General features: G+C 46.2%; 1 protein-coding gene across 1 annotated transcript; it reads left to right on the forward strand.

Annotated features, from left to right (window-relative positions):
* The first annotated feature begins 163 nt into the window (after positions 1-163).
* On the forward strand, positions 164-2,477 carry LOC123232429 (cytochrome b-c1 complex subunit 9). Its single transcript, XM_044658868.1, has 2 exons — positions 164-346; positions 2,289-2,477. Exons 1-2 carry the CDS (start codon positions 197-199, stop codon positions 2,328-2,330), a joined length of 192 nt encoding a protein of 63 aa, XP_044514803.1. The 5' UTR covers positions 164-196; the 3' UTR covers positions 2,331-2,477.
* Positions 2,478-22,644: the final 20,167 nt, after the last annotated feature.

The following is a 22,644-nucleotide window of genomic DNA, read 5'->3' on the forward strand; positions in this document are numbered from 1 at the left end:
TTGAAATGATCGAGCTACAGATGATGGGTCAGGACGTTTCAGCAAAAGCTGAGAACAGAGGGGAGTTGGACGGATAGCACAGAAGGCTCCTACATTCCAGGGGAACTACAAATCCCGTGAAGTGTCTCGCGAGGATGCGGTCCCGCCCCCGAAAGGAGAAGGCTGAGGCGCAGGCGCAGGCCGGGGTTGGAGCAATATGGCGCCGCCGACGATGTTGGGCCAGGTGTACTCGCTCTTTTTCCGCAGAACGTCCACCTTTGCGCTCACCATTGCTGTGGGCGTCTTGTTCTTTGAGCGCGCCTTCGACCAGGGAGGGGACGCCATCTACGACAACATTAACCAAGGGGTGAGGCTGGGGGCAGGGGTAGGGGCGGGAGCCGGCAGCCTCTGACCTTGGGACCTCCGGAGAGGCCTGACAGCGTGAGGGGCAACTGAGGCGAGGGCGGGACATCACGTCACCAAAGCAGCCCCTCCCCATTTACAAAAGGGGCAACTGAGACACCGGGAGCCGCACTTCTCCATCCAAGGTCACAGGCCTGAGCCCTTTCCTTTGTTTTACAAAGGGGGAAATTGAGGCCATGGACCCAGCAGAAAGGGAAGCCAGAGCCTATGTAAATTGACCTCCTCATCTTACAGTGGGGAAAACTGAGGCGGGGAGCGGGACTGGGTGATAAAGTTAGGGAACTTGAGTTCGAATTCCCCCTACACGGGTGCTGGCCTTTAGTTACTGCTTTTCTTTCATAGCCTTTAGTTACTATTTTTTAACCTCCTCTTTTCCGTCTTAGAATCTTTACGGTGTATGGGCCCCAAGGTGGAAGAGTGCTAAGGACGGGGCAATGGGGGTTAAGTGACTTGCCCAGGGTCACACAGCTAGGAAGTATCTGAGGCCAAATTCGAAGCCAGGACCCCTTGTCTCCAGGTCTGGCTCTCTATCCACTAAACCACTTCTCTATTTCCTTTGCAAAATGAGGGATTTGGGCCCTTTCCTCTCAGTGACCATGTCATGACCACCTACCTTATTCATCCCAGATGAAGAAACAAGCCCAGAGAGGTTGTGATTTGCCCGGGGTCACACAGGGGTTTGAACCTAGGACGTAAGGCTCCAGAGACTGAGCCTTATAGAGTAATGGAAGTCTGTGAGGTGAGGAGGGAGAAGGCAGTCCAGGCAGTGGAAAGCCCAGGCACAGCTCAGAGGTAGGATGGGGTGGATAGAGGATTGAGGTCAGAGTTTAAGGTGCCTTCTCCTAAAATCTCCCATAATTCTTTGTTGACAAGGATGGTGTTGCTTATGCATCTTATAAAACAGCTGAGACCTTGGAATGGGCCACTATATACTTCCTGGTGTCGTGGGATTGTATCTGCTCCCATCCAGGATCACGGCTTACCTGGCAGAACCTGGTTTCCATTCAGACCTGACTGATTTCTTTCAGATGTTTGTTTTGTACATCTGAACTTGTTTCCTGGAGCTTCAATGAACCAATGGCACCATGGGTAGTCTGGTGGAAATGAGGGAATTTAGAGTCAGAAGACATGGGTTCAAATCCCAGTTCTGTTCCTTACCTCTAAGGGGCAGGTGAATTCATTGCTGCACTTCTGGGCTTCAGTTTTATCTTCTGTAAAATGGGGAGATTGAAGTAGAAGACCCAGATCTGAGGTCCCCCTTCTGGCCTGTACAGGATTAGTTAGTTGTTTCTGTACCCTGAAGAAGATGAGTTTTACACTTTGGGAGGAGACTCTTCTAGGTGACAATACTGTGTATTGGCTCCAAGGCAGAAGAGTGGTAATCACAGGATTCCCTGACTTGAGCAGCCCTCAGAATTAGGTAAGGAACATATGAATCCAAGAAATATCGAAGGTGAAAGTTACCTCAGAGAGTCTCTAGTCCAGCCACTACATGCTTGAAGTCCCATAACTCCTGAGGGAGCAGGGCCTGGGACAACTTCTCGTCACTCCTACAGGGTCAAGTATCCATCTCAGTGTGACTCCAGGTATGCCCCATGCTCCCAGAGGCCTGCCCAGTAGGTCTCCCAGATGTCACTTGAGCACCCCTTCCTGTGTCTTGGGGGATGGGGCATGGCAACCATCACACTTTGGGGAATGTGGCCATTAACTGGGCCCTCTCAGATTGTGGCCACAGCCCTAGAGTCTGCCCAGGCCTTTAGCCAGGAACAGTCCAGCCTCCTCCAAAAACCAAGGACCCACTTACAGTTCATCCACTTGTCTGGGGAATGGGAGGCAACACCAGGGTCCAGAGATTTCAGGCCATGGCCTTTGTCTATCCCATGCAGAAGCTGTGGAAGCACATCAGACACAAATATGAGGAGGAATAGCCGCTGATGGCCAGCCCCCAGCGGGGAGAAGACCCATCCCGGAGCTGTGTAGGACCGCCCAGATGTGGCATCCATCCCTCGGCTTCCAGACTGCTGCCCCATCTGTCTGAGAACCCACCAATAAATGGGACATGAATTATCTGTGAACCCACCTCTTGGTTTGATGCTTTGTTGGTGCATCCTGGGTCACCTGGTACCCTGTCAGGGTGTGCTGGGAGGGGGCGGGGCATTACCTGGCACAGGGGTCTCCCTGGGAGCCCAAGAGGAGGAATAGGTGAGCAGAGCTGCCCTCAGCCTTCTTCTGTCAGACTAGCCTCAGTGACCCCCCCAGGGAAAGCAGGAAAGTTCAGTGGGGTCTCAGAAGACCCAGCTGGGGTTGGGAATGGGGGAGGGGAGTCTTATACCTCAAGGGCCCACACCCCAGCCTCAAGTGCACTGGGGGTGGGGACGTTCAGCTGCCAGGGTCTGCTTCACAGAGTCTCAGATTAGAGCAGTCACTCAGCCGGCATTGATTAAGCACCTACTGTGTGCCAGGCACTATGCTAAGAAAAGGCAAATCCATCTTTGCCCTGGTGGGGCTTCTGTTCTCATGGGAAAGACTACAAGCATGTGAATAGGTGAGTACAAAAGGTATCCAGAAGAGGAGGCACTGACTGCTCTGTCCTTGGCAGGTGGTATGACTTTGAACCAGTCTTAACTCTGGTTCGTTTGCTCCTGTATAAAATGAGTCAGCTGAGCTAGAAATTTCCTTTCTGCTCTAAATGAATTCTCTGGAAGTCCTCCCCGTCTCTGATTCGCCGAGTGACCTTAGGCAAGTGAATTCAAGTCTCCAATTCCTCCCTTGTATTTCTGTTTGAAATCAATTGACCAACCGATTATTCCCTATATTTGAACTCACTTTCCTGAGTTCAAATCCTGCCTCAGACACTTGCTAGCTGTGTGAACCTGAGCAAGCCACTTAACCCTGCTTGCCTCAAGTTTCCTCCTCTGTCAAATGAGCCAGAGAAGGAAATGATAAACCCCTCAAGGATCTGCAGAGAAAACCCCAAGTGGTGTCACAAAGGGATGAACATAACTAAAAACAATTCCTTATGTAAATGTAGTCCATGGGTGGTCTTTGTCCCTGGTGTCCTCAGCACTTGGCTACATCTCCCCCTCCAGGCTGTAGGGGTACTCCTAAGTTGTAGGGTGATTCTGGAATGCTTCTGAAACTGAGCTCCCACCAGCAGGCTTCCCCACTACCCAAGATTATCCATTGAGAATCAGTATAGTCAGCCAGCCTTCAATAGTTTTTCAGGATGGGGGGTACTTGCTAAAGGGGTACAGTGAACCCTCTTGATTACAAAACTTCCTCCCCAAAACGTCTGTGCCATGCTCTCAAGTGCCTAAAGACTCCGAGAAAGCAACCTGAAGCTTAGAGATCACATGGCCAAGAAGGTCCTTTTCTCCTATTTGTGGGACACTCAAGAAGTTTCCCTCCATCATGATGAGTCTGTATCCAGTTTGTCCTTGGCTCCCGATGCAGAAACTACCATGGCTCATCCATTTAGGATGCCAATGGGAAGATGGAAAGTCCAGTATCCTTCAGACCCGTGAAAGCTTGCTCCAAAGGGCTGGGAAGGCAGGGAGAGGAGAAGACAGGTGACTTAGCTGAACCTAAGGCCAAGGCTTCTCCTTCCTGCCCAGATGGGCGCTTGGCCCCGAGCCATTTTAACATTTCTGTCAATGACTTGGACAAAGGCATAGATAACATGCACATCCAATCAGAGGATAACTCCAAGCTGGGAGGGGTAGCTAAGAAAGATGATGGATAGCAGTCAAGATCTGGAAAGAGGAAGTTCAGTAGGGTCAGTGGAAAGTCTTACATTCAGATTCAAAAAATCCACCTTGCAAGTACAATATGGTTGCCTAATAACAGCTTTGAAGACAAACTAGAGGTTTTAGTGGGCTTCAAATGAATATGAGTCAACCTCCCAAAAAAGATTAGATGCTGAATGAAGAGAAGCATGGCTTCTAGGAATAAGAGGTGGTCATCCCTCAGGACCATGGCCTGGTCTGACTTGCTCTGGAGGGTTGTGTTCGTTCTGGGGAGCCACAGTTTAAGAAGAATGTAGAGAAGCTAAAAACCTGAAGTAACCAAGATGGGGGACCTTGAGTCCGTGCCACATGAGGATGAGTAGAAGGAGCCAGGAATGCTTATCCAGAAGAGAAAGCTCAAGGGACACTTGGGAGCTATCAAATATTTGACCGTCTGTTTCCTGAAGGAAATGATTAGACCTCTTCCATTTTGGTTTAAAATTAGAGTTCAAGCTAAGGGCTTCAGATTGGGAGCCAGGCCTAGAACTGGATGTCCTAGCTTCAAATCTGGCCTCAGACACTTCCCAGCTGTGTGACCCTGGGCAAGTCACTTAACCCCCATGGCCTAGCCCTTACCACTCCTTTGCCTTGGAACCAACACAGTACTGACTAATATGGAAGGGAAGGAAGAGAGAAATTAGAACTCCACAATCCAATCCATCCCCAAGTGGAGGGGGAGGGGTGCGCCTATTCACTGGAAATCTTCAAGAGGAGGCTGGACAACCCCCAAGTGCGGATTCCTTAAGGGTATGATTTGCCCTCAGAGACCTCTTCTAATTCTCCAGTTTTGCCAATTCCGTGATACCCAGAAGGAACGTACTCTTGGACGGATGGATGCCGTCTCTCCCCTTTGCCCCTCCTCTCGTGCCCACAGGAGCCCAGGTGAGGTTTGTTAACTCGGTGCCTTCCCGAAGCAAACGTCCCCAGACTTGGCAAGACCAACAAGCCAATTATATAATAACGTGCAAAGAGAATTCTCGGAGTAATTAATTTTCAATTTAGGTACTGTTTGTTTTGTTTTTTTAATTGGAACTTGGCCGAAGAAGATTGTGAGCATAGCAAATAATCCTAATGACTGATCGAGATATAGACAGCACTTGGGTTTACAAAGCATTTAGGCCCATTATCTGAGCGATTCTCTGAAGTCGGGAAAGGCATAGTGATGAGCAGATGTGGAGCTAATATGAGCTGAGAGGGCTGGGCAGTTCACACACGTCCTTAGCACCTGCTAAGCACTGCCAGCCAGCCCGACAGTAAGAAATGCTTAATAAATATTTCTTAATTGATTGACAGACCAACTGGACCTGCCATTTTCCCTGCATTAGACAGAAGTTCCTTGTGGGTAAGGATGTTTTTGAGGGGGGTGGGAGGGGGTTCCTTGTATCTCTACCACCTAACACATAATAGATGCTTTATGCCTTTTGTTTCTTCAACTTTTAGTAAGTTCCTAATACGTGATGAATTAAATTAGTCTGCAAGGAAGGAAAAGTTCCTATACATATAAAAACATTTACAAAAGTTGTTTTTTGTTGTTTTTTTTTTGTAGTGGCAAAACAATAACCCTATGAAGGGAAAAGGTGCTGACCTTTTGGGAAATATGAATGTGATAGAATATTAATGTGCCATAAAAAAAGGATAAAAGGGATGGATGGGTCTAGGGACAACTAGGTGACTCAACAGATCCAGACCTGGAGACAGGAGATCCTCGGTTCAAATTTGGCCTCAGGTGCTTCCTACCCTTGTGACTCTGGACAAGTCACTTAACCCCAATTACCTAGCCTTTATCACTCCTGTGACTTGGAACTGATAATTAATATGGATTCTAAGGCAGAAAGTAAGGTGATGTTTTTTTATAGGGATGGGTTTAAAGAAACCTGAGAAAACTTAGATGAGCTGATGCAAGTAGAAAGGAGCAGAACCAAGAGAACTATCTAAAAGCATCAACAAAAGCTTTGAAAGACTCAAGTTCTCAGATCGATGCAATAATCAACAGCAATTTTAAGAATTAGAGAATCATTAGAAGCCTCCTAATAGGTTGTGAGTGAATTCTGGGTACAGAAGGAGACTGACATTTTAGAACATGGAAACTTGTTTTGCTAGACTAGGAAAATTGGTTACCAGGATGTTATTTTGTCCTTTTTCTTTTAAGTTGGGGTGGAGAATGAGAGGGAGAGAAAACATACTTGTTAATTGAAAAATACCATAAAATGAAAGCAATTGGTCTCCAATGCCTCCTTCAGTTCTAAATCCAAATGACTTTCTTAGCTTCTTGGCTGCCCTGCTGCCCCTGCTAGAAACCAGGGCTCGGTGACACCCAGGGGACTTCCAAGTGGCGTCAGCACTAATTGAACAAGTAATTTTCCTGGTAATGCCTGGGTGTGCCTTATTCCCAGCAGGTAAGGAAAACTGGCAAGGAGAACCCGCTGCCCCTGGGACTGGCACAGATTAGCTGGTAGTTCACAAGCCCTCCTCAATTTGATATGGCCAGAAGGAGCCTCTGGGCTCCCATCTAAGGGGGTCACTTGGGGGCTGCTTGTTTCCTTTAGCTTTAGGAAGCCCTAAAGGGATTTCCATCTGCCTGCTCACCTCACAGCCTGCAGTGGGAGGAGAAGTGTGAGCACCTACTATGTGTCAAGCACTGGGCTAAGTGCCGGGGATGCAAGGGTCTCTGCTATCCAGGAGCTCATACTCTTATGGGGTAGACCATTTGAATCCTTTAGGTGTGGACAGTAAATCAGTGAATATTAAGCACCTACTAAGTACCAGTAGGACAAGAACTTGTCTACCATAGACTTTCTGTAACCAGTTCTGGTCCTTGCTTAAGGGATGGATTGTTTTGGATTTCCTGACCTGGAACCAGCACATTATTCAAGGGTACTGCTTGACCCACCAAAGTGAGCCCCAGGAGTCAGATCCAGGTCAGGATTTGCTGAGGATAAATGGGGCAGCAGCAGAGACCCTGAAGAATAGCAGATGAGCCCTAACCCCTCCGTTAATGGGATCCAGAAGCTGAGATGATGTTTTCTGAAGGTAGCACTCTAGCTGTATGATCCTTGTGAAAATCACTTAAGGGCCAGCTAAGTGATCTAGTGGATAGAGAGCCAGCAGATCTTGGTTTCAAATTTGGCCTCAGATTCTTCCTAGCCGTGTGATCCAGGATAAGTCACTTAACCCCATTTCCCAGCCTTTTTCACTCTTCTGCCTTGGGAACCAATTCTCAGTAAAAATTCTAAGACAGAAAATAAGGGTTAAAAAAAACAACAACTTTCCCCTGCCTCAATTTCCTCATCTGTAAAATGGGATTCATTTTAGTACCCAACTTGGAGGAGTATTATAAGGATCAAATGAGATAATATTTATAAAGAGCTTGGCACATACTAAGTGTGAAAGAGAATTTAAACTCCTTTTGCTTATTTTAACTTAATCAAGAACTTGAAGTGCCCTGCCTTTCACACTTAGTCATTAACATTTAGTAAGAACCTTTGACTAGAAAAGGAAGTTCATACCCTAAAAGACCCCTGGGCAGTGCTAGGCAAGTTGGGAGACTGTGATTGATTCCTGAGATGTGACCAGGAGAGCTGATAGGTGGAGAAAACTGCATGTAAGTGGGAGTCTCTGAGACCCTGAGGTCTTGTGAGGTCTTTTGTCTTGTGGGCATGAGATTCTTTTGTGGTTCTGGATTTCTGCTTCCTGATTCAAGCTTTGGTTTCTTGGGAAGATTCGACTTTCTGCGATTGGAGACTCTGGCTGAAGAGGGATGCTTACTCTCTGGTGAGACTCTTGCCACCTCGGTGTGAGAGACTGACTGCCCCTTGTGCCTCACCCTCTTCAGGCGTTGGTCTTTGGTTGTTGAAATGCCTGGCTGGAGACACTTGGACCAGACTTAGGGTATTTTTAGCTAGGCAATATTTTCTACCTCCTTCCTACATTTCTCTCCCTTACTATCACTATTTTGCTATAATAAAGCTAATAATGCTACTAACAGTCTCATGACTTAATATTTAGTTATTATAAATGGCGACCACGACTTTTTAAAAATACTTATGTTTGTCAAAGCCATTTTAATTATTACATAAGTGCTATATGGATGCTAGCTGTTTTTGTTGTTGTTGTTGTTATTAAACTTTCTCAGTTTTGTAGCATTTGGAACTGAGTAGTTTGAGTTAGTAAGTTTGAGCCTCTTCTCCCCAAGGTCTGAGGTGGTATGCTCTCAGGTGCTGGTTTGGAAATGCTGTGTAATCTCTATTTATTCCTTATAAATATTCCTTTATAAAAGCTAATTGATGTTAATTAGTTAAATGAAACTAGGGCACTAATCCTTGGCAGTTAACATTGGGAGAACACACAGGAAGTGAGGCTCAACCCTTAAAGAAACTCCCTAACCCCTCAGGAGTACCTCTAGAACTCTGATTGACTTCCCCAGAATCTCCTCAAAGACTTCCTAATTGCCCCCACACACCAGAGATCAGTCTTAGAGAAACTGTGGCTTTGGAACTTCCTGATTGATGAGCCCTATCCCAGCTCCAGGCAAGCTTCACTTAATCCTTTATTCTCCAAATGCCAAACCCCTTACTGTCCTTTCCCCACCCCAACCACCCTTTCTAACTGTCACCCCAGTCATGATCCTGGACCAGGTCCTGTCAATTTATAATCACAATAATTTTCCAGACCCCAAGTCCCTCCTTGGCCACTACTGCCATTAAAACAGAAATTCTTCGAGAGGGACTTCTAAAAAATGTATGTCCCCTGCACTTGACATGGTACTTGGCCCATGGGAAAAACTTAACAAATGCTTATTCTTTTCATTCATCCAAGCATTGTTTCTCTCTTCAAATTTTCCAAAAAACTTTGTCTAGCCATTTTCTTTGTTCCCACTTATCCCTACTTGGCTCAGTGGATAGAGCACTGGTCCTAGGGGCCAAAAGATCTAAGTTCAAATTCAGTCTCAGATACTAGCTGTGTGACCATAGGTAAATCATTTAACTTTTATCTGCCTCAGTTTCCTCAACTGTAAAATAGGGATAATAACAGAATCTACCCCCAGATAGTGAGGTTCAAATGAGGTGATATTTGTCAAGTATTTAGCACAGTGCCTGCTACACAATAAGTGCTTATATAAATGCTCTTTTTCCTTTCTCCCTCCTTTCTTCCCTTCCTTCCTTCCCACTCTCCCTTTCTCCCCTTCCTCCTTCCTTCCCTCCCTCCTTTCCTTCCTTCTTCCTGCTCTCCCTTTCTCCCCTCCTCCCTCTCTCCCTCCCTCCCTTCCTTCTTTCCTTGCTTCCTTCTTTCCTCTCTCCCTCTTCCTTTTTCCTCCTTCCTTCATTCCTTCCTTCCTATGTTGTGTTATTTCCCTCTGTGGACTTTTCATGTTAGCATGAAAGGGAATTTTTTATTTTCCTTTCTCTATTTTAAGTTAATCAATCAGGAACTTGAAGTACCCCTACTTAGCACTTAGTAAGTCACTAACAAAGAGAGTTCACACTTACATAATCATTAACACTTAATCCTAAAAGAAACAAGCACTGCCCTGCTCCCCCTCCCAGTGCTAAGGCAAATTGAGAGATTTTGATTGGCTCCTGAGATGTGATAGACCAACCCACAGTGAAAGGAAGGAGAAACCAGAGAGAAAGAGTGACATGGAGAAAAATGCTTGTAAAAGCCAGCTGAGGGCATTCTGATTCATTCTGCTGCCTTGGTGGCTCTTGCTGAGGGAGGACTTCTGTTTAGAGGGATTCTGTGTTGGAGATTGATTCTGTGCTGGTAAGACTTGCTGAAGAGACTACCATGACTCCTTGTTGGAGATCGGGACCTAAGGGAGCCTTTGTCGGAGTTGAGCTAGATTTCTTTGGATCAGCAATTATAGGGTAGTTAGCAGAGCAATATTTTTTACTTTCTTCCTACATTTCCCTCTTTACTATCTCTACCCTGCTGTAATAAAGCTACTAACATACTCATAGCTTAATTTTTATAAATGGCGACCACAGTAATTCTTTTTAACTCATAAATTTAGTCAAACCATTTTTAACCCTTACAGAGTGTGGCCTGTTAGAATGTGAGTTTCTTGAAGATAGAACCTGCTCATTTGAAAATGAGCTCCTAGGGACAGCTTGGAGTATAAGAGCTTGGCCTTTGAGTCAGGAATATCCTGGTTTCAAGTCCCACCTCGGACACATACCACATGGACAAGTGACTTAAGCTCTCAAAGCCTCAGACCATTCCCTAAGACTAAGGTGCAGAGAACTGCTTCAATAGAAGGGATTTCCTTCCTGGGAATTCCCTACATGGATGAAATAAATCATAGCTATGGACCCTCCAGCTCCTAGCTTAGTGCCTTGCATACAGTTGGTGCTTAATGAATGTTGAATGTTTGCTGTTGGAGAAAAAAGGGTCACTGTTCTTGGGAAAGACATGCAGATAAACAGCATTTAAGCAAGAGCTGAATTCTCTCTCCCCTACCAAATCTGCTCAGGATTGAAAAGAACCTTTATTGTGGAGAGCAAATGCTGGTTCTCTCAAAGAATTGTAGCTCAGACTCCTTCATCTTAAGGCATGAAAGTATTTATTCAAGGATGATACAGATAATGTGGCCAGGGCCATGGGAAAGCCTCAGGCTCACAGTGATAGAAATGCCCCGATTCCCACAGTTCAGGCTTTCTCTGCATTTTTATTATGGGTTTGCGCTTCTTGTCCTCCTCTCCTGTGAGTTCTCAGAAAGAGACACATTTGAAATATGGCCAATATGGGGCTTGGTTTTGCTCAGCTATGGTGGATTGGCTGCTGAGCCTAGTCTGTAGAGGCAGGCACAGAGCACTGAGAATGTAATTTCACATGTGGAAGAGGCTGAAGATCCTGCTTCCCCAAAAAGCCATAATGTGTGTAATGGAATGCCTTGGAGAAATTTCGAAGCATGTGTCGACGTTCTATAGCTGGCTCTAATCTGCTAACCACATAATATCAAATGGGCTGCCTTCTGGCTTCCCCAGCTTTCTTCAAGTCCCAACTAAAGTCCCCTCTTCTATAAGAAGTCTTTCCTAGCCCTCCTCAATCTTAATGCCTTCCCTCCGAGATTTTTGTCACTCTTCAATCATTTTTAAGTTGTGTATGACTCTTCATGTCTCCATTTGGGGTTTTCTTGGCAAAGATCCTAGAGTGGTTTGCCATTTTCGTCTCCAGTTCTTTTTTACAGATGAGGAAACTGAGGCAAACAGGATGAAGTGACTTGCCTAGGATCACACAGCTAGTAAGTGTCTGACTCTTCATGACCCCATTTGAGATTTTCTTAGCAAAGATCCTAGAGTGGTTTGCCACTTCCTTTTCCAGTTCATTATACAGATGAGGAAACTGAGGCAAACAGGATGAAGTGACTGGCCTAGGATCACACAGCTAGTAAGTGAACTTGGGTATTCCTGACTCTAGATTCAGTGCTCAATCCACTGAGCCACCTAAAGGCCCTCTGAGATGACCTCTGATTTATCCCCTCTTTACCTTGTTTGCAGGTTGTCTCCCATTAGACTGTAAGCTCCTTGAGAGCAAAGTCTGGTTTTTGCTCTTTTTTTGTCCTCAGAGCTTAGCGGAATGCATTAGTACAACAGTAAGGTCCTTATAGGTCAATGGTAGGAACTAGATTCATTAGCACGATATGACTGGAAACAGGGGAAATTCAAAAGATGCCAATCGGCCTCTTCTCTTCTCTTGCTTTGACTCTTCTTTGGCTGACTTCTCCCTTAGATTAGCATTCTGGAGAGAGAAGAGAGATAATAGAGAAGGGCAAGCAGAGGCCTGGGGCCACTCTGAACATGGGCCTGCCTCCATTTTCTTTTTTCTTTTCTTTTGCCTCAGCTTTTGTCTTTTCATTTCAGTGAAGGAGATTATTCTGGAAATGATGACTTTGTGAGTTTGAGAGGTCAGGAGAGTGAGTCCCGTGAAGTCCTTGCTGAGTTTTGTAGCCCGAAGCCCAGCATCGGTGCCTCCAGGTACCTTAGAAGAAGTCATCGTCCATCTGGAAGCCAATGGATAGTCAAGAAACATTTATGAAGTGTCTCCTGTGGGCCTGGCACTCCAAATACAGCAAAAACAAAAGACAGTCCCTGCCCGCACAGAGCTTATAATCTAATGGGAGAAGACAACGTACGAAGGCAATGAGTGGGATTGGGTGGGAAGATTTCTGACACACACTTGACATGGCGGCACGATGGAGAGGTCCGAGATTTCCCAGAGTGGTGCAGCCAGGCGAGAAATGAGGGGCTATTCTGCCCTGGGCTCCCTTCTTCAGTGGAAATTCAGGGCTCCACCTACCAATCAGGATGGAAGGTGGGGATGAGGTAGAGTTCCAAGGTGGGTGGGATGTGGCGGCTCTGATGCTTTGAGGCATTTGGAATTGGTAAATCCCATGCTCTATAGAAACCGTATTCAATACGATGGAGGCAGAGGGGACAAGAAGTATAGGTTTACCCTGCGACCCAGAGATTCCATGACTAGGCTTTCCTACCCCGAGAGACTCATTGATAAGAAGAAAGTCCCCATATACAACAAAATAGCTTTAGAAGCTCTTTTGATGATAGGAAGAACCCGAAAAACAAATCTTAAAATTTGTTTTTACACATAATTAGAAAAAAATACTTTTTAAAAAAAGGTAATTGATATTTAACAAAATAAATGAAAACCCCATAGAACATAGCTGGTTAATATGTGATTTTCTGAGTCAGTATGCTGTCAGGGATCCTTCTCTGTGGTTTAGTGGTCCCTATTCTATTTGAGTTTGACACCACTGGATTCGATGACTTCAGAGGGTCCAGATCCATGATGCTGTGATTTCTGAGTTTTGGGGCTTCAGTTTCCCCAACTGTGAAATGAAGGACTCGAATTAGATAACCTCAAAGGTTCCTTCCAGTTCTAAATCTATAACCCTGTGATCTCAAGTCTTTGGGCCTCAGTTTACCCATCTGAAAAATGAAGAGTTTAGATTAGATGAACTCAAGTTCCTTTCAGTTGTAAATCTATGACCCTGTGATCTCAAGTCTTTGGGCCTCAGTTTACCCAACTGAAAAATGAAGAGTTTAGATTAGATGACCTCAGAGATTCCTTCCAATTCTAAATCTGTAACCCCGTGATCCCAAGTCTTTGGGCCTCAGTTTACCCAACTGAAAAATGAAGAGTTTAGATTAGATGATCTCAAGGTTCTTTTCAGTTCTAAATCTATGACCCTATGATCTCAAGTCTTTGGGCCTCAGTTTACCCAAATGAAAAATGAAGAGTTTAGATGACCTCAAAGTTCTTTTCTGTTCTAAATCTAAGACCCTGCAATCCCAAATATTCTTATAATTGCCCAGAAGAGAACAAGAGGGTGTTCCGTCTGATTTTACTGCCATGTAAGAACCTTTTGCACATTTAGGAATGTAGAGTCATAGATTTAGAATTGGACAGACTCTTAGAAGTCATAAACATTTTGGCTTGATTTATGGAAGACCTTCCTACAAAGGCCGGCCATCCTGGACTGTCCTGGGATGTAGGAGGCTCCTCGCTCTGCCCTTCTCAGGAGATCTGCAAGCAAATTCTTAGACAGGTCTATAGCCAGTCAGTCAACAAAGACATATTAAAGGTCCCCCCATGTGTTGGTCACTGTGCTAAATGCTGGGATATATTGTCGAGGGGAGATAAAGGATGAACTCAGTGACCTCAGCTTTGAGATTGGTCAGTCAGGGTGCTGGAGATGAGCTTCTGGGAGAGGGCTGTTTGTTCTGCCAGGTAAGCAACAGGAACTCGGATTCTTGGAATCCAGTACCAGCTGAACACACACACACACACACACACACACACACACACACACACACTCCACATGTCACCTGATGAGGAACCAAGGAGATGGGAGCATGGCCAGGTTCCTTTTATTTTTGTCCTACCCCCATTTTAGTAGAGGCAGGTGTCCGGGAGGGCTTAGAGCGCTGGCCTTGAAGGCAGGAAGACCTGGGTTCAAATTCCACCCCAGTGTCACACAATGAGTCACTATTCTGTGCCTTGGTTTCCCCTCCTGGGAAATGAGGGATTTGAACTAGGCAACCTTGAAAGACCTTTCCAGCTCTGAATCTATGATCCTGTGGAATCTTCAGTCTTTCCCTGTTGCCCAAAGGGTGAGATGGGAGGAGGTCCCCAGTCTGGCATTGAAGGTTCTCTGGAACCAGGTTGGTGTTGGGTGCTCAATTCAAGGACATGGAAATGTAATTTAGTCTGGGGAAGAAAAGACTTTGCTGAGAAGCACTGAGATCCAAGCATCTGACGGGCTTTCTTGGGGAAGAGGAAGGGAGGAAAGAGGGAAGGGAAAAGGAAGGAAGAGAGGAAGGAGGGAAGGAAAAAAGGAAAGGAGGGAAGGGAAAAGGAAGGAAGGGAAAGAAGGAAGGAAAAAAGAGGGAGGGAGGAATGACAGAAAAAAGGGAGGGAAGGAAGGAAGGGAAGAAAAAGGAAGGGAGGGAGAGGGAAGGAAAAAGGGAGGAATGAAAGAAAAAAGGAAGGGAGGGAAGGAAGGAAGGAGGGAAGGAAAAAGGGAGGGAGAGAGGGAAGAAAAAAGGAAGGGAGGGAGAGGGGTGCTATTATTATCTCCATTATAATTATAATTATCATCCCTATGTAATATATATTATCTCTAGATCCCAACAATTAGAGCTGACCAGAAAGAAAGAATGGTGCCATTAATGTCATTAGAAGTCTCCCTCACAAAGACCAGATGACCATTTTGTCAAAGACTTTGTAGTGTGAACTTGTGCTTCAGGTGGAGATGGGCCTCTCAGACCTCGAGGGTCCCTTCTGAGGGGTGGCCTCTGGTCTTACACGGGTCTCTTTTCCCCTGAGTGTGAGAAATCAGCACTATAAAATGTAGCCTCCACCCTTCTAATCCAGGGATTGTCCTACAAATGAATGAATGAATGGGTCAGTCAATCACCAAGCATTTATTGAGCACGTACTCTATGCCAGATACTGGGCGTGGTGCTGGGGAGCCAATCCAAACACCATTAAGTGCTTACTGTGTGCCAGGCACCGTGCAGGGCACTGGGGACCCAAGTATGAAGAATACGGCGATCCCTGCTCCCTCCCAAAGAGCTTCCCATCTACTAAGGGAGAATAAGTGGAAAGTGGCTGAGTACAAATGTGCACCAAGGAGCTCGAGACGGGGAGGGGCACTAGCATTTGTTGGGGGGGAGGGATAGGAGAGGCTCCAGGCAGAAGATGGTGCTTAAGCATCCTAAGAGGCAGAGGAAAACTGAGGCTAGAGAGGGCTAAAAAAATGAAGGGATTTCTCATTCTGAGAGTGGATGGGTTGAAGGGTGGTTCAAGCTCTGATTCCGGAAAAGCATGGAACTCCCAGAGTGGACCCTCATTCTATCAAAGCAGTCCAGCAATTGGTTTATAAATTAGAGTCTTAGTGGGTTGCCTGGGGCATTGGCATGGATGTGCAGCGACTTGCCCAACGTCACTTAGCTAGGCTATGAGACGAGACTCAAACTTGGTTCTTTCTAGCCCTCAGACTGAGCCTCTGATAGCTACCTTAGACTAAATTTGGTGGCCATGATGGAGGTTATATGACTCAGTAGATCATTCTGATGATAGGAAGGGAAGCAAAGGGGGCAGCTAGGTGGCACAGAGGATAGAGAGCCAGACCTGGAGTCAAGAGGACCTGGGTTCAAATATGATCTCAGATATTTCCTAGCTGTGTGACCCTGGGCAAGTCACTTAATCCTGTTTGCCTAACCCTTGCCCCTCTGTCTTAGAGTTGTTACCAAGAAAGAAAGGGTTTAAAAGAAAAAGCAAAGGCTAGAAGGTCAAGGAGTTAAGATACAAAAGGAGATAGATTGAAAGTAGCAAAGTACGAAAGGCAATTCCAGGCAATAGTTCCAAGATTAAAAAACAACCAACAAGACAGGATCGATGGTCCGTCTTCACCTTTGTGCCCTTACGGTGACCAGCTCTTCCAGCTGGGATAGACCAAATCAAACCATATGACCTCATCACCGAGGTGTGCCAAGCCAAGTTCAGACAAAAGAGGGATTCCCTGTGAATGAATAACAGAGTCTTCTAGATGGAGATTCTTACCTGGGACACACAAATGCATTTCAGGGGGTCCATACACTGTGAAAAGGTTATTTTCTTTAACCTTTTTTTTTTTAAACACTCACCTTCCGTCTTGGAGTCAATACTGTGTATTGGCTCCAAGGCAGAAGAGTGGTAAGGGTAGGCAATGGGGGTTAAGTGACTTGCCCAGGGTCACACAGCTAGGAAGTGTCTGAGGTCAGATTTGAGCCCAGGACCTCCCGTCTCTAGGTCTGGCTCTCAATCCACTGAGCTACACAGCTGCCCCCTTTCTTTAACCTTTGATTTCCTTTGCTGTCCTATGTATTTCACTTGGGACTTTGAAAAATAGTATTCCAAGTCCATAGACTTGTCTGGACCACCAAAGGGCTCCATGACCCAAAACAGCTGAATTCACACTCTCGATAGTCCTATAAACACTGAGCTGTGGAATACTCCTAAATGAGGAATGGAAGCTCTTAAATGGATCCAAAATCGCTCCAAGGAGTTCTGTCTAACTATCTACACAGGAAAAACCAAGTGGATGAATAATGTCTGTTGTCTAAATCTCCCATGTCAAACTCAAGTAAAAAAGGAGGCTGTCCATTGACTCAGTTTTAGAATGTAATATTATCTGTTTTATTATATCTATACTTATTCTGTTAAACATGTCCCTATTATATTTTGATCTGGTTCAAGGGGCCACATTCAGCACTGTGGAGGGTGGACATCTCTGATCTAGACAATGCTAGCACAGGATGGGCAACCTATGATTCAAGCTTGTCGGTACACAGATGATGGACAGATTCTTTGTACGGACAGTGATCCAGGCCCCAAACGGAACAACAGGAAGAGAGCAGAATGGATGGGGCCGGTGGGCTCAGTTCCTCTGAAACAAAGGGGAATCTTTTCTAAGAATATTCTTCTGGCAATGCTTTATGGGTGTGAGTCATGGACTACCCCAGGCTCTGAAAAATTGAAGGTTCAGGTTACCCAAAGGGCATTGGGAGGTGCCTGGCAGGCACACACAGGCAGCAAACATGACCAATAAAGAATCGTTCAAGAGACGTAATACCTGAGATGTCATTGAAGATATGGGGGCCAGGAAAGAAAGTAGGGTAGTCGCATGGAGAGGATCAGTGGACAGCCCATGCCCTCTCTCAGGGTCCACACAATGGCCAGTTTCAGCTAGAAGAGGTTTGACGATTGGAGCTTTAAAGCACCTCAGAGACCCAGCCTCCAGCCCCCATTTTTACAAATGAGGAAACTGAGTCTCGAGGATATGATGTGACTTGCAGACTCTGCAATCTGAATCTCACACTTGACTAGGGAATAAGCTAAAGTGTTGGGGTTTGAACTCATGCCCTACGATTCCTGAGATGTTCCCCTTCTCCCCAACCATACTGCCTCCTTGTCTTTATTGGAAGAGAGAATTGCCCAGGATAGGTAGGTTGTTAGACATCCACCCATTGGTGATATCATTGACCCATAGAAATAAGGTCTAAGAGAGATCGTAGTGGGCCGAAAGGGTCCGAAAAAGGCTTTATGTGTGGCAATTAGACGTCTCGGTGGATAGAGCGCCAGGCTTGGAGGTGCGAAGTCCTGGGATCAAATGTGGCACCGGACACTTCAAAGCTGTGTGACCCTAAGCAAGTCACTTAACCTCCATTGCCTAGCTCTTACTGCTCTTTTGCCTTGAACCCATGCACAGTATCAATTCTAAGATGGAAGGGGAGGGTTTCAAAAGAAAAGAAAAGGCTTTCATGGGATGGTGGGATGATGGAGCTGAGTCTTGAAGAGCGTGTGCAGAGCCGGATAAACGGTAAAGAATGGAGATGTCGTTTCGGTGTGAACAGAGGCAGGAAGAACATTCACATTTTTAGAGCATTTTCGAGTTTGCAGTTTGGAGAAGGAAATGGCAAGCCAAGGCAGCGTCCTGGCCAAGAAAATCCTACAGAGTGCGATGGTCCATGGGGTCACGGAGAGTTGGACACGACTGAAAGACGGACAACAAGAGGGGTTCGCAAAGCCCTCTCTGGGGGGTACGTGATCCAGGCACCATTCTCATCCCCTTCCACGAGGAGGAACCCGCCACCTCTCGAGGCCACCCAGTCCATCCTGGGACAGCTTTCGTCATCAGGATGTTTTTCCAGACAGCAAACCTAAATTCACTTCTTTTGGAACGTTTGCCCATGGCTCCCTGCCCTTTGGAGCCAAGCAAAAGCCCGAGCCCTCTTTCCCCTGCTAATCCTTCAAATACTTGATGACAAGGATGGGTTCCCATGGAGATCATCTTTTCTCCGGGCCCAAGATTCCCAGCGAAGCCGCCCTCGCCTGGCCTGGACTCTTAATCCCTCGCCATCCTGATGCTGAATGAGTGACTTCAACTTCATCCGGGAAGGATGAGACCTTTGAGGTCCAATTAGCAGGAAAGTCGGCCATCACTGTGGGAAGGGCTGCAGAGCCCGGGAGAGGCCTTGAACCGGGTGATTAATCAGGATTCCTGGACCACAGCAGCAGCAGTGAGAAATGCCCCAGAGCCCATGAATAAGAGAAGAACAAATAAACCTGTTGGATCCCAGGACTGGCGGCAGAAAGGAACTGTACGCTTCATCTGTGGATGCTGCAGAAGAGAGATAAGAGCTGCAAAGAACACCTAAAATGTGGGGAATTAACAAAGGCACCAAAAAACAACGAGAACGAATCTGGAAGAGGACACAAAGGAAGAAAATGGCCACCGAACAGAGAGGGGATGGAGACAAGAGACAATAAAACAGCAGGGAAGTCGTCTCCCTGTAAAGACAGAACTGGCCACCCCAAAACTTGCATACAAGCCAATTACAAGCCATTCCTTACTGATTCATTAAAGTAGCCCCCCTAAGAACCTCTCTTAAGGAATACCACTGAGCCTATTTTGACTGGAATCTTGAGAAAATGTGATCACGTTGACACCTTAGCTTAGGAAGATCACAAGGTCATAGCTGGAAGAAACCTTAGGTGCCGTCAAGTCCAACTTGCTCATTTTACAAATGGGGAAACTGAGGCATGAAGTTGTTTGTTTTTTTAATTTGTTTTTAAGACTTTCTCATGATGACACAGGTAGTAAGGATCTAAGTTGGGAATTGAACCCCAGTCTTCCTTACTCTAAGTCCAGAGTTCCAGCCGCTACTTCACATTGTCTTAAAGGAGGGCAGTTGTGTCCAAATTATGTGAAGTTGGTAGAAAGTGGGAAGATGCCAGATGATGAAATCATTTTGTTCTGCTACTTATTTATCAAGCTGACAGTGGGGAAGTCATTTCCCGGCTCTTGAGTTTCCTTATCTGAAAAATGACAATGTTGGGATATGTCCGTAGGCATTCTTGTACACAGGAAAGAACTGTTTCTCAAGTAAGAGAACCTGGGTTGGAACCCTACATTTAGCCTGTGTGGCCTTGGGTGAGTCCATTAACCTTTCTCAGTTCCTCATCTGTGAAATAAAGGGGCCTCAGAGCTCATCTAGTCCAGCCCCTTTATTTCAGAGTCTATGGGCAAAATCTGGAATTTTTTTCCTCATTCCCTTATGGAGAACTTCTTTCCAGTCCAAATTAGGAGTAAGAGAATCTTTGAAACATACGCTTCCAAAATATCGGGGATGTGGCAAATGATGCCTGGATTTCTCCCTGAGGTTCCCATCATTTTTACTTGAGCAACCAACTCCATTTTATTGGTCATAAGCTGATTTTATTGCTAGTAACATTCTTGAAATTCTGTCTTCCATGATTTTTGTTACACTGCTGGTAGCCTTTCTGTGTGAGAGCTTTAATAAAGTGGATAACGGGAGCCTTCACTGAAGCCTGGGCTGTTTTGGGGGTGGCCGTGTTTAATGGGAGACGGCCTGAGTGGTGGAGAGAATGCCGAGCCAACAATGAATATCTATAGAAGGGATGGAGTTGGGGTTTGAAAATTTGTTCAGGAGACACATGTGTCTTCTTCAGAAACAAACCAAACATGGTCACCGTCATCAAGAAATGGAAGAGTTGTTAGAACTGGACTCTCTTAGGGGGCAGCTGGGTAGCTCAGTGGATTAAGAGCCAGGCCTAGAGGTAGAAGATCCTAGGTTCAAATGTGGCCTCAGACACTTCCTAGCTGTGTGACCCTGGGCAAGTCGCTTCACCCCCATTGCCTAGTCCTTTCCTCTCTTCTGCCTTGGAGCCAATACACAGTATTGATTCCAAGATGGAAGTAAGGGTTTAAAAAAAAAAAAAAAAGAACTGGCCTCTCTGAGCTAGAGGGGACCACAGAGACATCTAGCCTCACCTCACCCACACCTGGCCAAGAACCTTCTACAACCTCCCCAACCTGTGGTGATCTCGCCTCTGCTTGGAGACCTCCCATGAGAGGGACTTGTTACGAATAATATTGATATAGATGGATATGAAAAGTATTAATAGTTTATTTAAAGTCATTTTGATAGTTATAGCCACGCGCCTGATAAGATCTAATTTAAATTGCCCGCCATTCCCTTCTGCCCACCTGGCTACTTCCTAGGAAAAGGAACGTCCCATTCAAGTTCTCTCTATTGAAGCTACGCTTTATGTTGGCTCACGTTACCACGCAAGAAGGGAGCCTGTTGAATCTTGGGAAATGTAGTTTCCGCGTCCCCTAAGTGTCCACAGGAAGTTTATATCATCTATCTAAATATTAAAGCTTAATGAACCCCAAATTCCAACAACACAGACTCCCCAAATCCTCTCCAAGGCCACCCATTCCACTTCTAGCTGGCTCGCCTTCACCGCCTCCTCCATCGCTTCCTTCACCTGACTGTCCAATAGCGGTCTGGAGGTTCTTCCACATCCTGGTTGCCAGCCTCCGCACAGTCTCCAGGTTATCGACTCGTGTCCCAGGAAAGATGGTTGAAGGAACTGGAACTGCTACACTTGGAAAAGAGGGTGGACAGGCCTTCCCAGGGAGCCAGGATTAGCTCCATTCTGGCAGGCTCCAGAGAAGAGATTTAGGCCAACAGGGAGAGCTGTCCCAAAGTGGTCCGGGGAGGTAGTGAGTTCCCCTTTACTCAAGGTCTTCTTCAAGCAGAGCTCTGTGAGAATCCAGACTCGGAATGGAGGGGATAGCGGTCTTCACCTAGATGAGGGCCTCGTCCTTGTCCTGGGGCAGAAGGATTAGCTTTATTCTGCTTGGACCCAGAGGACAGAACTCAGAACATCGGGTGCAAATTACAGAAAGGCGGATCTCTCCATGAGGCAGGAAAAACGTATCCCCAAATGGAATCCATTTTGGCAGGGGAAGAACGGCAGAGCTGACATTTGTAGGAAGTCCTTAAAGCCTCATGAAGCACTTGGATTTTCTCCTTGAATTCTCACAAAGGCCCAGGGAAGGAAGTGCTATTATCATCCTCACCGGAACACAGGAGGAAACCGAGGCTGAGAAAGGAAGTGACTTGCCCAGGGTCACACAGCTGCTTGGTATCAGAGGCAGGATTTGAACTCGGGTCATTTGTGTTCTCTACTGTACCAGGATTCCTCTCTCCATCACTAGAAGTCTCCAAGTGGAATCTGGGGGCCCCCCTGGTCGGAGATGCTGCAAAGAGTACCCTTAGCCAGATACCCATTGGGAGGGGCCTTCCAGTGCCGAGATTCTGTGATCTCCTGATTCTTTGCTGCTCTGCTCACTAGCAGGGCAGCCTTGATGAAGCCCCCTCTCTGTGGGGAGATCACAGGGTCCTACGTTTCAATCTGGAAGGGATCTTAAAGGCCACCAAGGCCAACTTAGCCCACTCAGCGTCTGCGTCCAGATGAGGCAAAATGCTCTGCTGGCCATTCAAAGACCTTCCCACATCTCCAGTCTTCTCCCTCCCCACCCTTGGAGCCCAGGGGCCCTGCCTTCTGGCCGTCCCATGAACAAGAACCCCCCATCGCTGGGCTCCCGCCATTTTCCCTGGCCGCTCCCTGTGCCTGGAAGGCATCCATCCCCCCATCTCTGAGTTCCTTCAAGTCCCAACTACAATTCCATTTCTCCAGGGGAGCCTCCCAGAGCCTGGCACCTTCCACTCCAGCCTCGTCATCCGGGTGTCTCCTCTTGGCCCATGACTTCCTGGTTAGCCTGTCCATCGCTGTGGGCTCCTCCCTTAGACTGGGAGGTCCTGGCGCAAGGGCAGCCATCTTTGGTCTTCTCCATCCCCCGCCCTTTGCACCTCTAGTGCCTGGCACTTAATGAAGAACTGAGGGAACTAATAAGGATCTGACTTAATGATTGTTTATGAATTTATTACTAACAATGTTAAATGATAACTAATTTACTAATTACTACTAATAAAAAATCAATTAATAAATAGTGATATTAGTTAATATTTATTATAGTTATTTACTATATTTATTATAGTTAATTATAGTATGTATAGTGTAT

This window comes from Gracilinanus agilis, chromosome 1, assembly GCF_016433145.1.
Source record: "Gracilinanus agilis isolate LMUSP501 chromosome 1, AgileGrace, whole genome shotgun sequence".
In the NCBI taxonomy this organism is placed as follows: Eukaryota; Metazoa; Chordata; class Mammalia; order Didelphimorphia; family Didelphidae; genus Gracilinanus; species Gracilinanus agilis.

Bases quoted from the DNA above. Each gene is read 5' to 3' on its own strand.
- LOC123232429 (XM_044658868.1), top strand. From the start codon at position 197: ATGGCGCCGCCGACGATGTTGGGCCAGGTGTACTCGCTCTTTTTCCGC. The intron at 347-2,288 runs GTGAGGCTGGGG...TATCCCATGCAG, and splicing joins ACGACAACATTAACCAAGGG to AAGCTGTGGAAGCACATCAG.